The 19,207-nt window shown below is 32.4% G+C and overlaps 1 protein-coding gene across 6 annotated transcripts in view; it reads left to right on the top strand.

The window, feature by feature from the left end:
• The window catches only part of GTF2I (general transcription factor IIi), a 112,877-nt gene that overhangs the window by 56,753 nt on the left and 36,917 nt on the right, over positions 1 to 19,207 (top strand). Inside the window, exons 10-15 of one of the 6 annotated variants that reach the window (XM_054589705.1) lie at positions 1,589 to 1,645; positions 3,688 to 3,744; positions 5,652 to 5,714; positions 13,529 to 13,639; positions 14,537 to 14,602; positions 18,273 to 18,456. In XM_054589705.1, the coding sequence (XP_054445680.1) occupies positions 1,589 to 1,645; positions 3,688 to 3,744; positions 5,652 to 5,714; positions 13,529 to 13,639; positions 14,537 to 14,602; positions 18,273 to 18,456 (538 nt within the window). Of the gene's footprint in view, positions 1 to 1,585; positions 1,646 to 3,687; positions 3,745 to 5,651; positions 5,715 to 13,528; positions 13,640 to 14,536; positions 14,603 to 18,272; positions 18,457 to 19,207 lie in introns of all 6 variants that reach the window. The other 5 variants (XM_054589704.1, XM_054589709.1, XM_054589707.1 and 2 more) reach the window with 5 other exon arrangements.

Below are 19,207 nucleotides of genomic sequence, written 5' to 3'. Positions count from 1 at the left end.
ACAGTATGCTAAAAGAAATTAAAGTTTTGCAATATTAATTTGAGACCAAAAAATGAAAAAATAATAGGTATAAATAGTAAGACTATATAACATATATAGTAATGAGTTACTAAGTTGATAAAGCAGTCATTAATTTTATATCCTTCAAAATATAGCTTCAAAAGAAAAGTAGAAATATAGAATGGACATAATTATGACATATTTATAGATTTACGGTCATCGAGTACTTAATAAATGATAGAATATTTAAATTCTATAGTATATCCAGAACTCTGTACCCAGCAAAAAAATGTTCATTTACAAATCATAGATCTTTTACAAAAATTGACTTTCTACTTGTTCACAGACAGCCTTAAAAGGTTCCCTAAACATAATGTAATTTAGAACTTAGTAATAAACAGGTTATATAAAGTAGAAATCCTATATAATGAAAGCCTAAGAAATACACTTTGATGTAAAGAGGACCTCATGAAAAAGAACTTAGAACTATATTGAAAATACCACATAGTTAAGCTTGTAAAAAAAACAGTTAAACATTTAGAAGTCAATTAGTACCCTTAGGTATCATGTAATCAATTTTCTTCTGTATATCTTTACCCAGGATCACATAAATAGGAAGCAGTGAATCTAGTATTTAAATTCAGGTCTCTTTAATTCAGAGTCTTGCTCTTAGTTGTGATTCCAAATACAGTTTTTGTATTTTCTATAAAATTGTGTTCCTCTATGATATGTCCTTTGCTTAAAATGTGTGGTTTTGCGCCTCTGAAAATCCTCATGCATTATTAGCAAATCAAAGGGTCTTAGGATATTTTCCAAATAATATTAGGAGATTGTATTCATATTCATGCAAGATGATGTTAAGTAGCTATTGAAAACACTTTTCTGTTTTAAATATTTCATTACTAAAATGCTTGTATAGTTCATTCAAATGTGTTACCATAATCTGTATAGCATTTTGTGAAGGTTTAATTAACCCAAAATATGTTATATGGTAATAATCAGAGAGAACCATGTTATATTCTTAAAAAGTGCTTACGAATCTGCAGGAAAGGATGATTCTGAATTAACTGTTAGTTTGTCATGTTTCTATTTCAAAGGAGATTCAAGCTTTCTCATAGCTTAATTACATGATTTTAGAGGTCCCTAAGGCATAACAAGTTGATTCTGCATTTGACAAAAGATTAAGTGACTATTTGTCAATGAAGGAACAAATAACACCTTGTAAAATAAACCTGCACTTGTAATCTGTACTATGTAGAAGTTGCAGTTTGCTTTTATGAACCTTTTTACTGTTTAAAAAAAACCATATTCACCATTTTAGACATCATTCCCATCTAATTCATGTCTAATCATTTTTTAAATTTCTTTTGACTATATATGAATTTATCTGAGCTCAGTTTTTTCATTCACTGAGACTGTAAATTGATGCCACTCATTTTGTCAGTCTTTTTTTTTTTTTAATTTTGCCTTTTTTGTTCATGAAAAGGCTTCAGTATTCCATATCTTTCACCGAAATTTCTTTACTAAAGTAACCCAAAATATATTTTTGGGATTGCTTTTGAAGTATTATCTTTGTATTCCAAAGCAGGCCCTTCTGAAACTGATGATGTTGATGACAAACTCCCCCTTTCGAAGTCTTTGCAAGGTATATATGACTTTTCACTTCCATTTTCCCACATATTGTTTTTAGTCAATGTTTCTTTATATTGGACAGACTGTGTTTTAGTATTTATATCTGTATAATTACTTTTCTAAATGGAAAAGGAAAAAATGTATTGGCCTTTTTTTTTTTTTTAACATAAATGAACTTCACAAGCAACAATTTTTCAAAACCAATTTTCCCTTTTGTGAATCTAGTAATGAATCTCGAAATGGGTACATGACACACTTTCATATTTAAGGTAAAGTACACATTTATAAATACCTTATATCAGAATAGTCAGAAGTAAGGTTTTTATTGTGTAGTTGGTAATGTAAATAGCAATAAGGTCATGTTGATATTTAGCTTTTTGAAAGATTGTAAAATATCACTTGTAAATCCCTGAGTTCATTAATTGAATACTTTTTTGAGAATTTTTATAGTGTTCCTAACTTAATGATCATAGGCTATTTGTGATGGTTTTTGTTTCTATCTGTCCTGGCTTTGAGCACTTAAAATTTGTTTTCTTTAGCTTTACTTTTAATGTAAATGTAATTGCTTATTTCAGATCTTGAAAGAACAAAAAGGACACAAAGAATTGTTGTTTACACCCACTCTTGTAGTAACTGTGAGAGTGGAACAACCACCTTAAGTGTTCTTTTTCTTTATCCAGTCTTTCCTTTTCTTAAGTATTAGTCTCTTCTCCATTACCTCCCATTCCTTTGACCTCACTCACATCTTTGTTTTCTTTGACATTAGAGCAAAGAACCTAATGCTTCGTAAATCCAAATGTTGAAGATTAAAAAAAAAAGAGGGAATAGTCTCTGTTGAGAAGATATATTTAAAGAGTTAAAGAATAATTCATAGATCTAGATTTATAGATTTGCCTAGTGTTTTGAGCTCAGGTGAGTTTTCATATTATGAAGTGGAAGAGAATCCCAAGATAATTATGGCATTATAAAACTAGACATCGAAAACCAAAAATATTTGACCTTAGTATGGCATTTCAAATTCAAAAACACTGAACACTGACTGACAGTTTTTGAAACTGTAATCAATGCTTTTTAAAAATCAAGGTAAAATATATTTAAAATCTGTATCTCAGTGTTGTATGTTTAGTATAGTTTCTGAAATTAGTTATCAATGGCTGACAAAATAAACTCGATTTCACTTCTCTTTCCCCCATGGGATATATTTTTACTCATATGTAATATATTTATACACAAAGGCAGGGATTTTCAACCTTTTCCATGTTAGTTGTTGAGATACTAAAGGACAGAAGATGAATATTTTGGGGCAGTTTGGGTACTTAATTCTAAGTGGCTCTCTAATGTTCTAGTTGACCATTTTCCTATTCATGAGTAAAGCTTCTGCGCTAGTAGGATGAGCCTGTTTACCTTGTGACTGCCTAACCTGACACATTGCTTTATGTTCCAGTTTTTAGAAGCAGGCAGATTATATTACCTGAATTAAAATGCTTTTGAGACTAAAGGTAGTATCTTAAATTTTAACTTAAAAATTTCCTTTAAGTTTAACTTTGAATAGATAACGGGGATTGAGTTTCCATAGCTTCCACCATAGTAAAAATGGAAACCAGGAAACATTTCACAGCAAAACCTGAACTTGTTTATCTAGACTTCATAGAGCCTTTGAGCAAAGAGCGAATTTACTGTGATTTGTATTTTTTGTGTGTGTGTGTCATTGGCAGATGAGCATGGTACTTGGAAACATAATTGTTGTATCTCTCAAATTCTAACATCTACAAGTAATTATATTGTGTAGTTACAATAATTGACTGTAAATCCCCAAACCTACTTAGGTTTACACTATGTATTTTACATTTTAAAATAATTCTTTGAGTTTTCAAATATAAGTGTTAAATGTTTTCTGAATTAGATCACATTGTTTGAAATAACTACTAAGGAGTTAAAGAATCAGTTTGTACATGTTGTATTACGTGTTTTAAATGGTTTGCATTGTTACCTAGTTTCTTTTCTTTGAGTGTAGGTTTTTATTGGTTTATTATATGTGGCTTATTTTCTTTTTAGGAAGCCATCATTCTTCAGAAGGCAATGAAGGAACAGAAATGGAAGTACCAGCAGAAGGTTAGAAATACAGGGATTTTTATTTTGCTGTATTTGTATTATGTTCCATATTATAGAGAATACTATATCCTTAAAATACCTTATTTGGAAATAAAAAGATGATTGTTTTGGTATGCCTTCTTAGCCAACAGGTTTTTTTTTTTAGTCCTAAGATGTAATATACCTCTTTTACTGTACTGAATAATAAAGCATATGGGGATGAAAACTTAAGTGGTAAGTAAAACTCTCCCTGATGGAAAACGCTCCCTTTTTTCCCCCTGGTCATCGTGTGCCATATTAACATTTTTTAAAGAAAAAAAAGCTTCAGTACTTTAGAATTATAATTATTACTGGCTTGGTTCCTATTTCAGTTTTAAACATACTATTTAATGGTGTCATTTTTAAAAATAGGGTAATACATTCTACATAAGATTAATAAGAGAAAGTTTTCCTCTCTGCTTATTTTATATCCAGAACTACCCCATGAACAATGTTTTCTATTTACCAGCCATCCTCCTTTACTCTCAGGATTGAATGAATATTTAACTGTGGTACAGCTTTTTAAGTTACTAGAATATTGAGTCACGCTGTTAGCATGTAGAATGGCTTCCTATTTCTAAGAGGTTTGTACAGTTTCAAGAGTTTTTGTTGATCCCAAGGAAAATGACTGGTAAGGTAACTGAATCTTGTTTTAGAAATACTATTTTTCTCATAGACTGGTCGTGTTGTACCTTATTTTTCTAAGATCAAAATGAAATCTGTTGTGTAACTTTTTACTTCGTATATTTCCTTTTTTTATTTTAAAAAATCATTACTTTGATCTTTTACCTCCCCTCTGAGTGGAGGGAGTTCTTAAGATCCCTGGAATGTTGGCTAATCTTTCCAAATTCAGTTTTAGAATTAAGGTCTAACTGGAATACATTTCTGGAAGAAATATTAAGATGCTCATTTTAAACAATATTATATATATTTTTGAGATCTTTTTGTAGAAGAATACTATACATGAATTTTTTTTCTGTGTGGAGTTAATGAAATATTTTCTCTGTAAAGCAAAATCTTCTATTTTGAATAGGTAGTATTTACAACAAAATATCTATATATAAGATACATGGGACAGGTTTCATTATGCACTATGAATTTCTTCACAGTTTACAATTCTATCATTAGATATTAGGCTTTCACATACTTTATTTTTAAGGAGATTTTTATTGTTCTATTGCAGTATTAATAGAGTTGAATCAAACCTGGGTTCTGGTCTTCATTCCTTTACTAACCAATAAACATAATCTTTGGCAAATCAATTAATCTCTCAATCTTTGCAAAATCAAAGAGAGTTTATGAAGATACTTCTAGCTTCTAGCACTAACATTCTGATATACATATATTTGTTTTGTGCAGTAACACAAATATTAATAAAATATTTAATTTTTAAACGTATCTTGCATATAAAGTTAGGGGAAATAGTTCTGTTTGCATTTTTTATAGTTGTCTAATCTAAAGGTCCCCACTGCAAAAAAGTGTGGTTTTATTTAACAATTAAACCACTCCTAGGATTTCAGAAAGCAGAGGAGAAATAGTAAAAACAGAAAAGAAAAAAAAATAAAGCCTTTGTTTTTATTCTAGCATTTTCTAGCTACAGTAGGAAAGTGTGACTTTATTATAATCTTACCTTAAAAATACAAGTCTCTTGAGTCCATCAATGCAGGTAACTTGGTATTATCTAATAGTTTTCCACAAATTTTCTACTTTTTGTTTTTTATCCCTATTTCTAATTAAAGGGGTCAGATATTTTAATAAATATGAGATGAATTAAAATGCCAGTAAAATTTTATAGTAGGCTGCTTTTGGAGTATCAGATCAATAAAATGTTGGAACATATAGAAAGTGCTTTATAATGAATGTCATTTTAGAATTTTATTTTTTTCAAGATTCTACTCAACATGTCCCTTCAGAAACAAGTGAGGACCCTGAAGTTGAGGTGACTATTGAAGGTTAGTTATTGAAAAGCCTTGATTCCAAAAGTTTACTTCTGGTCATAAAAACACTTGTCACATTCACATTTTTAAGTATGCATTTCATTCATTCTTGAAGGAAACTTGTGATAAGAATTGAAGCATATATGTGTATGTCTGACCAAAGCAGCCCACTTCCCAGCAGTGCACCCAGTGCTTTGGGAGTTTTAGACAACAAAAGTAAGCCATGCAAATTAGCGGTGGACCAGGCTATGCCTTATCATTGGGAATTGAGGATAAAAAATGAAAACTATGACCAGACTGGATGCACATGAAATCAGATTCTGTAATCTGTTATTGGGTTGTGATAGTTAGATCTAATTAGTATCAATAACCCCTGTTATCTACTTGAGTAAAGTGGAGAAGAAAGTGTTGATAGTTTAGTCAATCTTTAAAGGGAGTTTCCCCCTAAAATACTACTAGAGGCTAACATATAACCTGTTCTTAAAAACTATTTTTGAATTAGTAGCTAGAAATAAATATATTCTAAACTAATCTTCATAGCTAAAGTTGCTTTAAACCTAGTTTTTTATTCTTCAAAGATAATGCATGAATACAGATGACTGGGTTTGTCCTGAATTATTTAAAAATTCAGCTAATATAATTATTAACAGTATCATAATTCATATTTAATAATTGATTATGTATTGATTTTTTTCCTTTTACATTGTCCCACACTACTCTATAAATTTTTTTCCCCTCAAAGTAATTATTTCCTAAGGAAAAATAGTGAAACAAAACAACAATTACAGTGTTATGTTTATACCTGCCCTGCTCTAAAGTCCCTGCACTCACTTTCTGTATACATCTAAAAATAATTTGATATATACACATGTATATATATTTAGTTTTATGAAATACATGCTTTCAGCATATACAGCATTATAATGAACACTTAAAATACACATATATCACATTTCCCATAGGTTTTTTTTTTTCCCCATAACCACACACCTTGGTACTACTTTTTTTTTTTTTTTTTTTTAACTGCTGCATAGCTTTTCTTGGATTTCTCTCTCTCTCTCTCTCTCTCTCTCTCAAGTAACATGTCTTCTGGTGTCACTTGGTTATTTATAATACTTGGCTATTTAACAACTAACTACTTAAAATGTATGTCTTCATTGCTTCTAAAAAAAATCTAAGTTGATTGATACTTTTCACCTAACATGAGATTTTTTTCATCCTTCATGTCTCAAAATAATATCTACTTTTATCATTAATTTAACTAACCTAAAAGCAATTTTGAATTGTTTATAGTTCAGCATTAAATAATTTAAATTTTTACTTTAAGCCTCATTAACTACCAAAGAAGGAAATCTTAAGAGTTTATAAATATTATAAATACTGAGAACTTTGTCCTTTCTATACAGATAGGGGAAACAGATTATTATTAAAGTTTATTAGGACAAAGCTTTAAATAGGAAACCAAGTTACTTTTTATCATATCTTAGAGCAGATAATGGCTGTATTAAAAGTGTTTAGAAAGTAAACACATGATTTTATATAGTATAAGACCTTTAAAGAGATGTTAATGATAATCACAAAATAAATGGCTCATGAACCTGAAATGTGTCGATCTTTTCAATTTTAAGTCTTCGGAAAGAGTGGTAAATCTTATTTTTTAAAACTAAGACATACTACAAAAGCTTCTATCATCCAGACTTGTCAACAAGTAGTAGAATTTTGCTATATAGGTGGCTTTATGTTCAGAATACCAGTGAAATACCAGGATTTTGTAAGTAATTACTTCACAGAGTAGTTTTTCTGTGGCACATATGTTTGTGAACAAACTATATATCAACCTTAATGAAATTACTACTGTATTTTGCTGTGTATAATGTGCATTTTTTGCCTCAATTTTTGAGGGAAAAATAAGGATGTGCATTATACATGAGTAGTACTAATTCAGTATCTGTGTAAATGTTTTTAATTCTTTTATTTATACTTACGTGTTAAAAGTCTAACTCTGGAAAGCAATAACAATATCCCTATGCAAAATAATACCATGGAATACGATGAGCAGTTTTCTTGATTTTACGACGAACTTGCAACGAAAGCAGTTTTGGCCAGCGATTCAACGAAATGAAATGAAGAGCGACGTATTGTTATCCACAGAGTAAAATAGATGATGCCATTTGTTAGCCACTTGATAAGATAGGTGATGCGGACTTTATTACCATCGGGTGAACAGCGCAACATTTCTCTTCGTACACTTTAGGCAGGAGAAATTATTGGAAAATCCCTTGGAAAATGTCGAAACGGTTTTCGTACACTGCAAGCTTTAAGCTAAAAGTTATTAAATATGCTAAAAAGCATGGCAACAGAGCTGCCGAGAGACACTTTGGACCTCCTCCCGCAGAGAGTGTCATCAGATTGTGGAGGCAGCAGGAAGAAAAGCTTCTTCAGATGCCGAGGCAGAAGAAGGCAATGCGAGGGAAGCCTCCGAAGAGGCCGGGGGTGAAGACGTGCAATCTGGAGCAGCGTCAAAGTGGGATCTCTCTTTCAACCAAGGTGATTCCAGAAGAAGGTAAAAGGATTGCACGAGACAAAAAACACACATGATTTTTCAGGGACGCCTAAATGGTTTTGCCGTGTATAATGCGCCTAGATTGTTTTTTATCAGTACATTAAGGAGGGTAAAGTTTAAGTCTGTGATATTAGCAAGGAAGGTCAAATGAGAACTTGCGCATCTGTTTGATAAATAATATTTATTTTTTCTGGAAAGGTTGCAAAATGGTAGAAACTCATTAAACATCTATAGTTAGAAAATTAACTTTTGGTATATCCTCATAATAGAAAAAAACATACAGGCCCCGCAATTGTGACTTTTTGGTTGGTTTGTTTAATGTAAATGGTCCAGAAAAAGACCCCTATTGTCATATGTTTAGTTGGGGTGGGGGGTGGAATTCCTGCCTTTCATGAACAAGGCAAGTTTAAAAGGAGAAGTGTACATAGAGAATGATGTTCGTTTTGTTCAGAAAAATACTGGAAGAAGATAAATGAAGATAATCCTGCATGCCTGTGGATGACTTTTATTTTCCCCTGTTGTATCTTTCTGCATTTCCCAAATAGTTTATAGAAAAGATTTTAAAAAAGAACTTGGTCTTGTAAGTCTGTCACGTTTTCCACAGTACTTTAACTTTGATATATTTACTTGAAATTATGTGGAGTTATGAGGGGGCTAATTGGCATTAATGCAAATGCATTATCTCTTCAGGATAACATTTCCTTACCCATTGCCGGTGGTGTGCTCCTCCGTTTGTAGTAATCTACCTGTGCTTACATCAGTGGTACACATTTACAAGTTGTGTGACTTAGAAGTAGCCCTTGCAGTAATACAAATGACGAATGTGCAAGCCTTAATTTCATAAACATCACGACTACACTTTGGGTAAAATCAAATTGCTGTCACGCTTACCTTTGTGTGATTATCTTTGATGTGTGCAGGCAACTTCTTAGCTCAACCCTGTTTGAGGTCTAGCTGTCATGGACAAACTAATATGGGAAATTTTTTGCTTTGAAAGAGGTTTACTAATTATGCAGTTCTCTTTTAAGGCATTGTTCCCCAAACCTGAGCCATTCACATGTGTTCATTCTGCTGTGGCCTAACCTTACCCCTGTTCATTCCTTAGTTTTTTCTTTAAATTGATTTTAAACATCCATTTAAAAATTAATTTTGTATCTTCCAAAGTGAAACTGTCTTTGATGTTTTTAAATACATTTAAAAATATATGTAACTTTCAACACAAGAATGCAGTTCTACATAGAGTTGGTTCACATTACCACATACAGTACATGAACTACAATTTGGACTGTTGTAGAGCTTCAAGTAGTTGTCATCCTCTGGTGGTATCCTTTTTTGTGAAATTCATGCTTAGCGCCTTGGTAAATATTTGGCTGGTGCATATAATTAAGGATACACTATTCAAATGTTCATTTAATCATTCTGTAAATACCAAGCAACTTGTTTGTACTGGGGAAGGACTGTACTCGGTGTCAGGGATTTAGGAGTGGGCAAGGTAGGCAAGAGCCATTGGAGGGTTTTGAACAAAGGAGCAGCAGTTCTGTCTTTCACTTTGGAGAAGCAGGGCTGCTGTGTTGCAAAAGTCTGAGTGCAGACATAGTGGAAGCAAGAAATCCAACTTAGGAGGCTATTAGAGTTATCTAGGGCAGGTAACATGGTGCTTGGAAATAGGATGCTGGAAGTGGACCTAAGGGGTTGAATTTTGGGTCTGTTCTAAAGATAAAGCTTATATGCTTTGCTGTTTGTCATTCTTTAATTATTGTGCTTATCTTTTTAAGATTTTATTTATTTATTTTTAGAGAGGGGAAGGGAGGGAGAAAGAAAGGGAGAGAAACATTGATGTAAGAAAGAAACATCAATTGCATGCCCCCAACTGGGGACCTGGCCCACAACCCAGGCACATGCCCTGACCAGGAATCAAACCAACAACCTGTCAGTTTGTAGGATGATGCCCAGCGCACTGAGCTATACCAGTCAGGGCTCTCCTTATCTTGCAAATGTAACTGGAGAGCTCATAGAATCTGTAATCGAGTAGGTTAGCATTTAAAGATTTTGTTAAAGGAGTTATGGCCTGGATCCATGGATGAAAAATGCCATTTATTAGTTTGAACTGTGTATGGTAATCTCAAAAGGGATACAGTGCCTGGTTGATTTTAGTTTGTTTTTTGTTTACTTTGAATAGATGTCAGTTTGTGTGATAAAACATTACCAATTTGGTTATGAAAGTAAAAGTAGCTGAAAATGCTTCATATTCTATTAATGCATTTACCAATGAGATTGTAGTAACAGTTTTTAGCTCTGAAGTCTGTATTATCTACAACCATATTTGTAAATACGATGCTAAAAGAAACACAGGTTTTTTTCTAAATACAAATTCTGAGCTAGGGATTGTTGCTGCCATGTTCTGAGGTGTGGAACCACTACTGTTAATACTGGCAGAATAACTATTATATATTTCTGAGTAACAGTTTTTGCATGTTAAAAATATTTTGAAACTTGTTTTTTAAGCTTTTAGTTTTGATGCTATAAGTAGTTTGGGTTTAATTTTGAAGCATCCTGTAAAACACGTCTTTTTACACAAAAGTAGTTGTTTATAATGTTGAAACACCATGATATTTAGAAAACAGTTCTACCTCCTGGACCCAGTTATTAGAGGTAAAGTCTTAGAGTTTTATTTATATTCTCTGCTACAGAGAAATAATTTTGATTTTGAGGTCAATTAAAAACATTTTCTCATCCATCCTTAATACCAAATATAGTTTTTTCAGCGGAGCGGGGATAAAAAAGGAAGGTGTGGCTAAGTTCATAGCTATTATGATTTAATTGCATGTTTTATATGATTTAAATGGGTTACTTTTTTAATATGTTGTATGATATGTTATCACAAATAATTAAATTAATCTCTTCAGTACTTGTCACTTGAGAAATGTGGTAACACTTTTAATATTTTATAATCTTTGTTAAACTTTTTAAATCATTTGTTTTGTTAAAAAATACTCTCCCAGACTTGCCTTTTTCTCTGTTTTCTTTTCCTGTTTATGATCAACCTCATATTTATATGAGGTTTACTCTTATAAATATATTTATACTGTTAAACCCTTTGTGTTCTAACATAGATTAGACTGAAGAAGTGAGGTCTTGACATTAAAGAAAAACACTCTTGGCCCTTCACCTTGGCCTCAATTTCAAACAGTGCACATTATAATTGAGATTACTAATAACTGTAATTCTCCATTACCATCCTACAACTATATTTTCTTTTTCATTTTATGTAATTTAGTTAGCAACCAGTTTAAATGATGATCTATAAATATTTTAGGCAACATTAGCTTATGGAAAATACTTTTGTTTTAAATGTCATTGCTTAATGTTTGGGAAGAATTACTAATATTAAATAAACATTTAAAATGCTTTGATAATATTTATAGATGAAGCTAGTATATTTCATTTTACCCTTTGGAAACTAGCATAAAAATATTCTTAGGCTTTTAAAAACCTGTTCAGGAGTTGGAAAAGACAGTTTATTTTTTCAGCATGTTTTCAGAATTGAAGGCCAAACATATTAATGATACCTAATGTTTTCCCCAATGTATCTACTTAGGTTTGAATCTAATTACTTAGTAATCTATTATAGGTCTTTTGACCATTTTTAATTCTTATACTAATTTAATAATTATAAACCCAGGTGACATAGTCAAGTTTTATTTTACTAGTAGTTTGTCATTTTTCAGTAGTTTTCTACCATAGATTTTTTTTCTATATTTGAACATGCATTTCTTCAGTGGTATTCAGCACATGAAAGTTTTTTAATGTTGTAAATTGTCTGTATGATAATGTTTTCCTGAAGTAGTATCCCCTAAATTAGCGTTTTTGCCTTTTCCAACACATAATTGGATCATGATGATGCGTCATCTGGTACTGGTGACATTAGTACCTTTTCCTCCTATAGTCAATGATTTCAGGTTACCAGAATTATCTGTAGGTATTATAAGAAGAACCCAAAGTCAGTGCACCTGGGCAGCAATGTCTGTACTCTGAGGCTGTGGTAGCAACGCGATACAAAATATTTTAGGCTTTACTCAGATTTTTTTCTTGATTAATATGCAAAGTATATAATAGTTATCCATTGGTCTTTCAGGCAACATTGTATGTTAGGTTGAATGTGGATTCGTGCTATCTATTTGAGAATTTACCGGTTAGTGTAGTGGAAAGAGTTTTACCCATAATCTAATCTCTGCTGCACTATCTAGTGATGTGACGTGGTTAAATCATATAACATTCTCTGAGCTTATTTCATTACCTTTAAAATGAGAATGAAAATTATACTAATCTAAAAAGGTGACTTGTATTTTAATGGTATCTTTTGTTATTGCTATTATCTTTAATACAGTAATTATTTTCTTCTCTATCCCATATTTATAAATGTACAATTATATTTTCAGTAATTTACACATGGTATTTGAGTAGAAATCTTAGTGTGCAGCATTTTCAGGGACTATATGATGATAGAATTTTTTTTTATTTGAGCCAAATGTCTTTAATTCTAGCATTTTATATATATTAAAGTATCATAGCAGTGTTCTGTTACAGACATATCCATGAAGAAACTAGCATGAACTCCTGCTACAAATGTTTACAAAAGTCTATATTTTGTGCTTAAATATATGATTGCTCATTTCTACATAGGGTTTGTATTGACCAAATCAATATTACCTGTTTCACAAATAATATAGCTATATTTCTTTAATTCTATATATATTCTGTGTTTAAGTGTTTGATATATAGTTGTTCAACCTCCCTTGTTTATGTGCTTGAATTTTATGTAAGTTTAACTTTTTTTCCATTCAAGCTGTGTTTTCTATCCCCTTTCTTATATATTTGTATAGTTGTAGGTGGCTGTCTCCATCAAAACCTTTTTTTTTGAAAGACAAAACAGAGTTGTTTTGTTTTTTTTTTTTGTAATAGACAAAATTCTAGGCAGCTATCTCAGAGCAGTTAATGAGAGGAAAAATTTATTGTGACAATTTAAATTAAGCAAAGTAAAAAAAAAAAAAATGAAGACAGGCAAAATGAGGTATATTCACTTGAGCACTATACCCCAATAGAGTAGGAAGACTTCAAATGTAACTGGGAAAAACTGGCTGAAAATGACAGTACAGAAATAATGATTTAAAGCCCCCCATATCTTTTGAATGTTGAGGATTTAACAGGTGAATGGCTGTAACTTATTTAGTCTGTTCCCCCACTGATGACAGTTTTCTTTTTCAAGATGATGATTATTCTCCACCTACCAAGAGACCAAAGAGCAACGAGCCACCCCAGCCGCCAGTCACTGAACCTGCCAATGCCGGAAAACGGAAAGTGAGGGAGTTCAACTTTGGTAAGTTCTTGATTTAATACAAGCCCTTTTTCTTTGATTCTGAACAACTTCTATTACTGATAAAAGTTACAGCATTCTTTAGGGGCATGCTTTAACATGTGTTACTGTTTTATAATCTGATCTGAGGAAGACCATGGATAGTTTGAAGTAAACTTACATGGTTTAAACGTAGTTTGGGTTTACCAGAGCGTAAGACATTGCATCTTGGATGTCTAACTACAATGAGCAGACTTTAAATCAGTGTTAATGACTTAGTAATTTAATTATTTTTCTTAGCTTTAAAGCCTTTATTTATTTTTATATTTTCAGTATAGTTTTTCTTTGTGTAACTGACAGCAGCTAATTTAACCAAACCCCGGTGGTTGATGTAGCCTTTTGAAGGGACTAAATAAAATTTTAGTGGCCGATTGTGTTTGTGATCTCTGTTTTGAGTAGATAGAACCTTTAGCTTGTATACATTTAAGAAAGCATGTTAATATTTCAGCTTGTCATACAGTCTCATGGTCATACAACTTAGATGTGATTTAGAAAGATTCCTGAATGACCTTGGAGGCCTCCCTCTTTTTTGCCTTCATTTTGTAGTGTTAATTATATTGTATTGGTCTTTTCTGCACTCCTGCTTTTCAGAGATTATAAGGCTAAAAAGAGGTATTTGGTATGAATTGTTTAAAAAATAAACTTTAAAACAGCCCCTGTAATCTCCTATTGAATCAATTCTAGAACCACCAAAAAGGGTAAAATTCTTAGGAAAGCAATAAAATTGTATAGATGAAGATGGATTATTAACAAATTAGAATGTGGTATATAGAAAAAGCTATTAGATATTAGGTTGTCCTAAGAACTTATTAGTGTTCCCAAAGAGGGATTTATTATTGAGATTTAACTTTCAATTTTCAGAGAAATGGAATGCTCGAATTACCGATCTACGCAAACAAGTTGAAGAGTTGTTTGAAAGAAAATATGGTAAGTCTAAATTAAAAAATTCTTGTAATAATTTGTTCATAAGCAGTTTAAAATTTTTTTTTTAATTTACTGATTTTAGAGAGGGGGGGAAGGAAGAGAATCAGAGAGAAACATGGAATATCTTGTTTCACCTACCTATGCATTTATTGGTTGATTCTTATATATGCTCACCAGGGATGGAACCTGCAACCTTCACATATCAGGATGACACTCAGATCACCTGAGCCCACCCAGCCAGGGCTTGTTCATAAGCTTCTTAATAATGGAGTTACTGATCATTGAATGTGAGAAGGTTCAGCTCTATTAGTAAACCATGCCTTAATTACATATCTGTCCCTCGAAAGATTATTGGATAGTGTCTAACCAAATATTACAGTCTTTGTTTCTAGATGAGTACAAAGCTTAGAAAAAGTGTTTTTTCCCTTTAAGTATCGATAAGCACTTCTTGGGACAAAAGTAGGTTTACAGTTGTATTTGAAACACAGAGTTTATTACTTTTTTTTTTTTTTTAAGATTTTATTTATTTATTTTTAGACAGAGAAGCAGGGAGGGAGAAGGAGAAGGAGAGAAACATGGATGGTTGCCCCTTGCAAGTCCCCAACCGGAAACCTGGCCAGCAGCCCAGGCATGTGCCTTGACCTGGAATCAAACTGGTGACCTTTTGGTTTGCAGGATGACGTCCAGCCCACTGGGCCACTCCAGTCAGGGCCAAAGTTTATTCTTATATTATTTATTAATAATTGTATTGTTTTTCATATGAACAACTGTAAACCTACTTTTGCACCCCCTCCCCCCAGATATGTTGCAGAGTCTTGGTTCATAGAGATTTAATTGAAGATTATTTTCTTAAATAATAATCTTTCTTAATCTTTTATGTTAAATTTAGTATTCGTCTAGATGTCCTTATTTTATCTTGATATATAACTGAGTTTAAGTTACATCACAAATTCTTTTCCTTTTATTTTACTATTCTATACTTTATATAGTAATCAAAGAAACAAGCAATTCATTGTCATCTCATGGTACATCAGATGCTCACCTAAAAAACAGTAACAGCCCCGGCCAGTATACGTCAGTGGGTTAAGCATCATCCTGCAACTGAAACGCTGTGGGTTTGATTCCTGTCAGGGCACATGCCTAGGGCGTGAGTGCATCCCCTGTCCAGGTGCAGACGCTTGTGACCCCTGGTCTCTGGGTGCATATATGAAGGCAACCAATTGATGCTTCTCTCACACCAATGTTTCTCTCTCTCTTCCACTCTTTAACAAAGCAAATGAAAATGTCCTCAGGTAAGGATGAAAAATAATAATAATAATAATAAAAAGTAACAATTATTTAAAAATACCATGTTTTGCTGGAGGGGTTATTTGGAGGATTCTTTGCTATCAACTATAAAATTGTATAATATACTGAATTTTAACTTGAAAATTTAATTTCTGTGGTGTGGTATTCTTTATGACTGAATTTTTCTAAGTATTTAAATGATAAACCACATTAGCATTAGTTACTTTAATAAACTTGAAATTAACATTTCTGTTTATCATGAATGAACCTCAATGAAGATTTAGAATTACAGTAAATTTAGTAATTAAATAACATTTCTTTAAATTTTTTATTATCTTTCTGGTTCTCGTAATATTTATCTCACTTCTCTTATGCATTCATTCATTCATTCATTTTAGAGAGAAGTGGGGAGGAAGAGAGAAAGGGAGGGAGAGAAACATTAATTGGTTGCCTTTTGCACGCCCCCAGCTGGGGACTTGGCTGGCAATGCAGGCATGTGCCCTGACTAGTAATCCATCCGACAGCCTTTCAGATCTCAGGCCAGTGCCCAGTCCACTGAACCGCACTGGCCAGTTTGTCTCACTTTTCAATTGTCACAGTGTTTTGCCAGTGACTTTAATTGATCCACTTGAAAACAAATACTGGCCCTGACCTGTGTGGCTCAGTTGGTTGAGCATAGTACTGCAAAGCAAGGGCTTGCCAGTCAGGGCACATGCTTCTGTTGCTTGTTTGGTCCCCAGTTGGGCTGTGTGAGAGGCAACCAATGGCTTTCTCTCATACATTGATGTTTTTCTTCTTCTCTTCCTCCTTTCCCCTCTCTCTAAAAATAAATAAATAAAATCTTTAAAAAAAAAGGCAAGAACTGATAACACTATACAGGAAGCAATATAACATGATGATTGCCTTACGGGAAACTATTTTCATTGTTATGTGAATATGATTTTCAGATGTAGTATATCAACAAAGATGTTAAATCTGACTCATTATTAATATATAACTGGTATACTTGAAATTTTAGTACAAACATTAATGTTTAGCAAATAGACTATTATATAAACTACCAGCAAAAAAAGTGGGGCTGTTCTGATGGTAATTCCTGAGGGAAGAGAGGTTGAATGGCATCCATAGGAGTCATTTTTGCTTTGGGACATTTTAAGCAGCGACAGTAGCACCTTTGCTGTTCTTTCAACTACTAAAAAGCATTTTAGGTAACTTGTGTGATTTAAATGAGATGGAAGCCTTAGAAAGAAGTATGGAATGTGTATGATACGTGTCTGTAGTCATAGAAAGTTTGGCTTAGTGACAAAAGGCTTACGTGTGGGAATGTTAATACTAACTATAAATGTGCCCATATTATGCATGAACATACTAATATTTATTTAATAGTTTTTTATCATGAAAATTTCCAAACAAAAACAAAAGTGAAGAATTAAAGATCCTCTAAGTATTCATCATTCAACAGCATGTAACATTTTACAGTGTTTTCTTCTTTATTCTCTTTTGTCCCATTTCTTTTTGATGCAGGAATATTTTAAAACTCCAGTGTCCCAAATATCATGTCATTTCACCTTTCACAAATCTGTATGTCAACTGGGGAGTCGGGTGAGAGGAAGGCATTTTCTTAATCTCAGTTCTATTATCACATATAAAAACATATATAATACCCAGTGATACTTAAATGTCTCTTATTGTTCAGAAAAACTGACCCTTTATAGTTTGTTGAATAAGATCAAGGTCTACTCATTATAGTTTATTCTTTTTTAATTGAAGTATAGTTGGCATACATTATTATGTTAGTTTCAGGTGTGCGACATAATGCTTTGACATTTACACATTCTGAGCTGATCATCCCCGTGACATCTATTAACTGTCACCATACAAAGTTATTATAATGTTATTGAGTGTATTTGATTTTTAATACTCCCCATGCTTTGACTTTTTGAAGCTCTTGGATTATTTTCCTCTTGAGTAAATAAATCTAGCAGAATTTTTAGTTAAATCTTCTGTTTCAGTTTTTAAAAATTCTTTTACACTAATCTTTTAAATGATTAAAAAATACTCCTCTCATTACATACTCTATGCATTAGCTGATACTACCTGGTATGTTCTTCTGGGTTCATATGTAGGTTAAATTTCAAGAGGAAGTGTGGCTATTATCTACATTAATTTAAAATATACTTTAACTCATTGCAGATTTGATTAAATAGAGCATTGGCATCTTTGGTGTTCTTTTCCTTTTAGTTCTTTTGTACTGTTTTCTGATTTAATTATAATAAACGGGAGTAAATAAAAGTTATAAAAGTTACAGAGCAGTATGTATTCAACTATTTCGTGCTTAATCCTTGTCATTTAATGATTTTTCACTTTTCTCTTTTTATCCCTAAAGCTCAAGCTATAAAAGCCAAAGGTCCTGTGACGATCCCATACCCTCTTTTCCAGTCACATGTTGAAGATCTTTATGTAGAAGGACTTCCGGAAGGAATTCCTTTTAGAAGGCCATCTACTTACGGAATTCCTCGCCTTGAGAGAATATTACTGGCAAAGGAAAGGATTCGTTTTGTGATTAAGAAGTAAGATTTCTGGACTTTTCTCTTTGTTCATGATTAGTGCGTATTTTAAAATATTGACAAATATTCAACCACTAGGGCTATACTTAAATTAAGTTTGAATTATTATATATTGTTTTATTTTCCACTTGTCATTGTATCTGTGTCAGTCATGCTCAAGTTGGCTTTTGGAACACGAACACCTGCCATACCTGATTGCATACAACTGTCATTTTCCTCTCCAATTTTCTGCTAAGTATGCTAAAGAAAGTAGTAATACAGTATTAATGCCTTGTTTTTAGGTCTGAATTTTTTAACACATATGTGGAAGTATATGTAAATTGTGAGATTAAAAATAAACAATACAAGCCCTGGCTGGTGTGGTACGGTGGATTGAGTGCCAGCCTGCGGACTGAAAGGTTGCCCGTTTGATTCCTAGTCAGGGCACATGCCTGGGTTGTGTGGGCCAGGTCCCCAGTTTGGGGGCATGCGAGAGGCACCTGATCGATGTATATCTTGCACATCAATGTTTCTCTCTCTTTCTGTTTCTCCTGCCCTTCCCCTCTCTAAAAATAAATGAACAAAATCTTAAAAAAAAAAAAAATCAATAAATGAAACAACACAAGTAAGAATGGGAGGAAAAATTAAGACAGTAAAATGTTATAAATTATTTAACATTGACATAGAGGCTGTGACAAGCTTTTCTTTTTTTTTTTTTTTTAAAGATTTTATTTATTTTTAGAGTGTGGAGAAGGGAGGGAGGAAGAGAAACATC

This window comes from Pteronotus mesoamericanus, unplaced genomic scaffold, assembly GCF_021234165.1.
Source record: "Pteronotus mesoamericanus isolate MK-2021 breed Mesoamerican mustached bat unplaced genomic scaffold, CSHL_Meso_final scaffold_167, whole genome shotgun sequence".
Lineage (NCBI taxonomy): Eukaryota > Metazoa > Chordata > Mammalia > Chiroptera > Mormoopidae > Pteronotus > Pteronotus mesoamericanus.
Note: the sequence above shows the minus strand (reverse complement) of the source record. Positions and strands in the feature narration are given on the sequence as shown.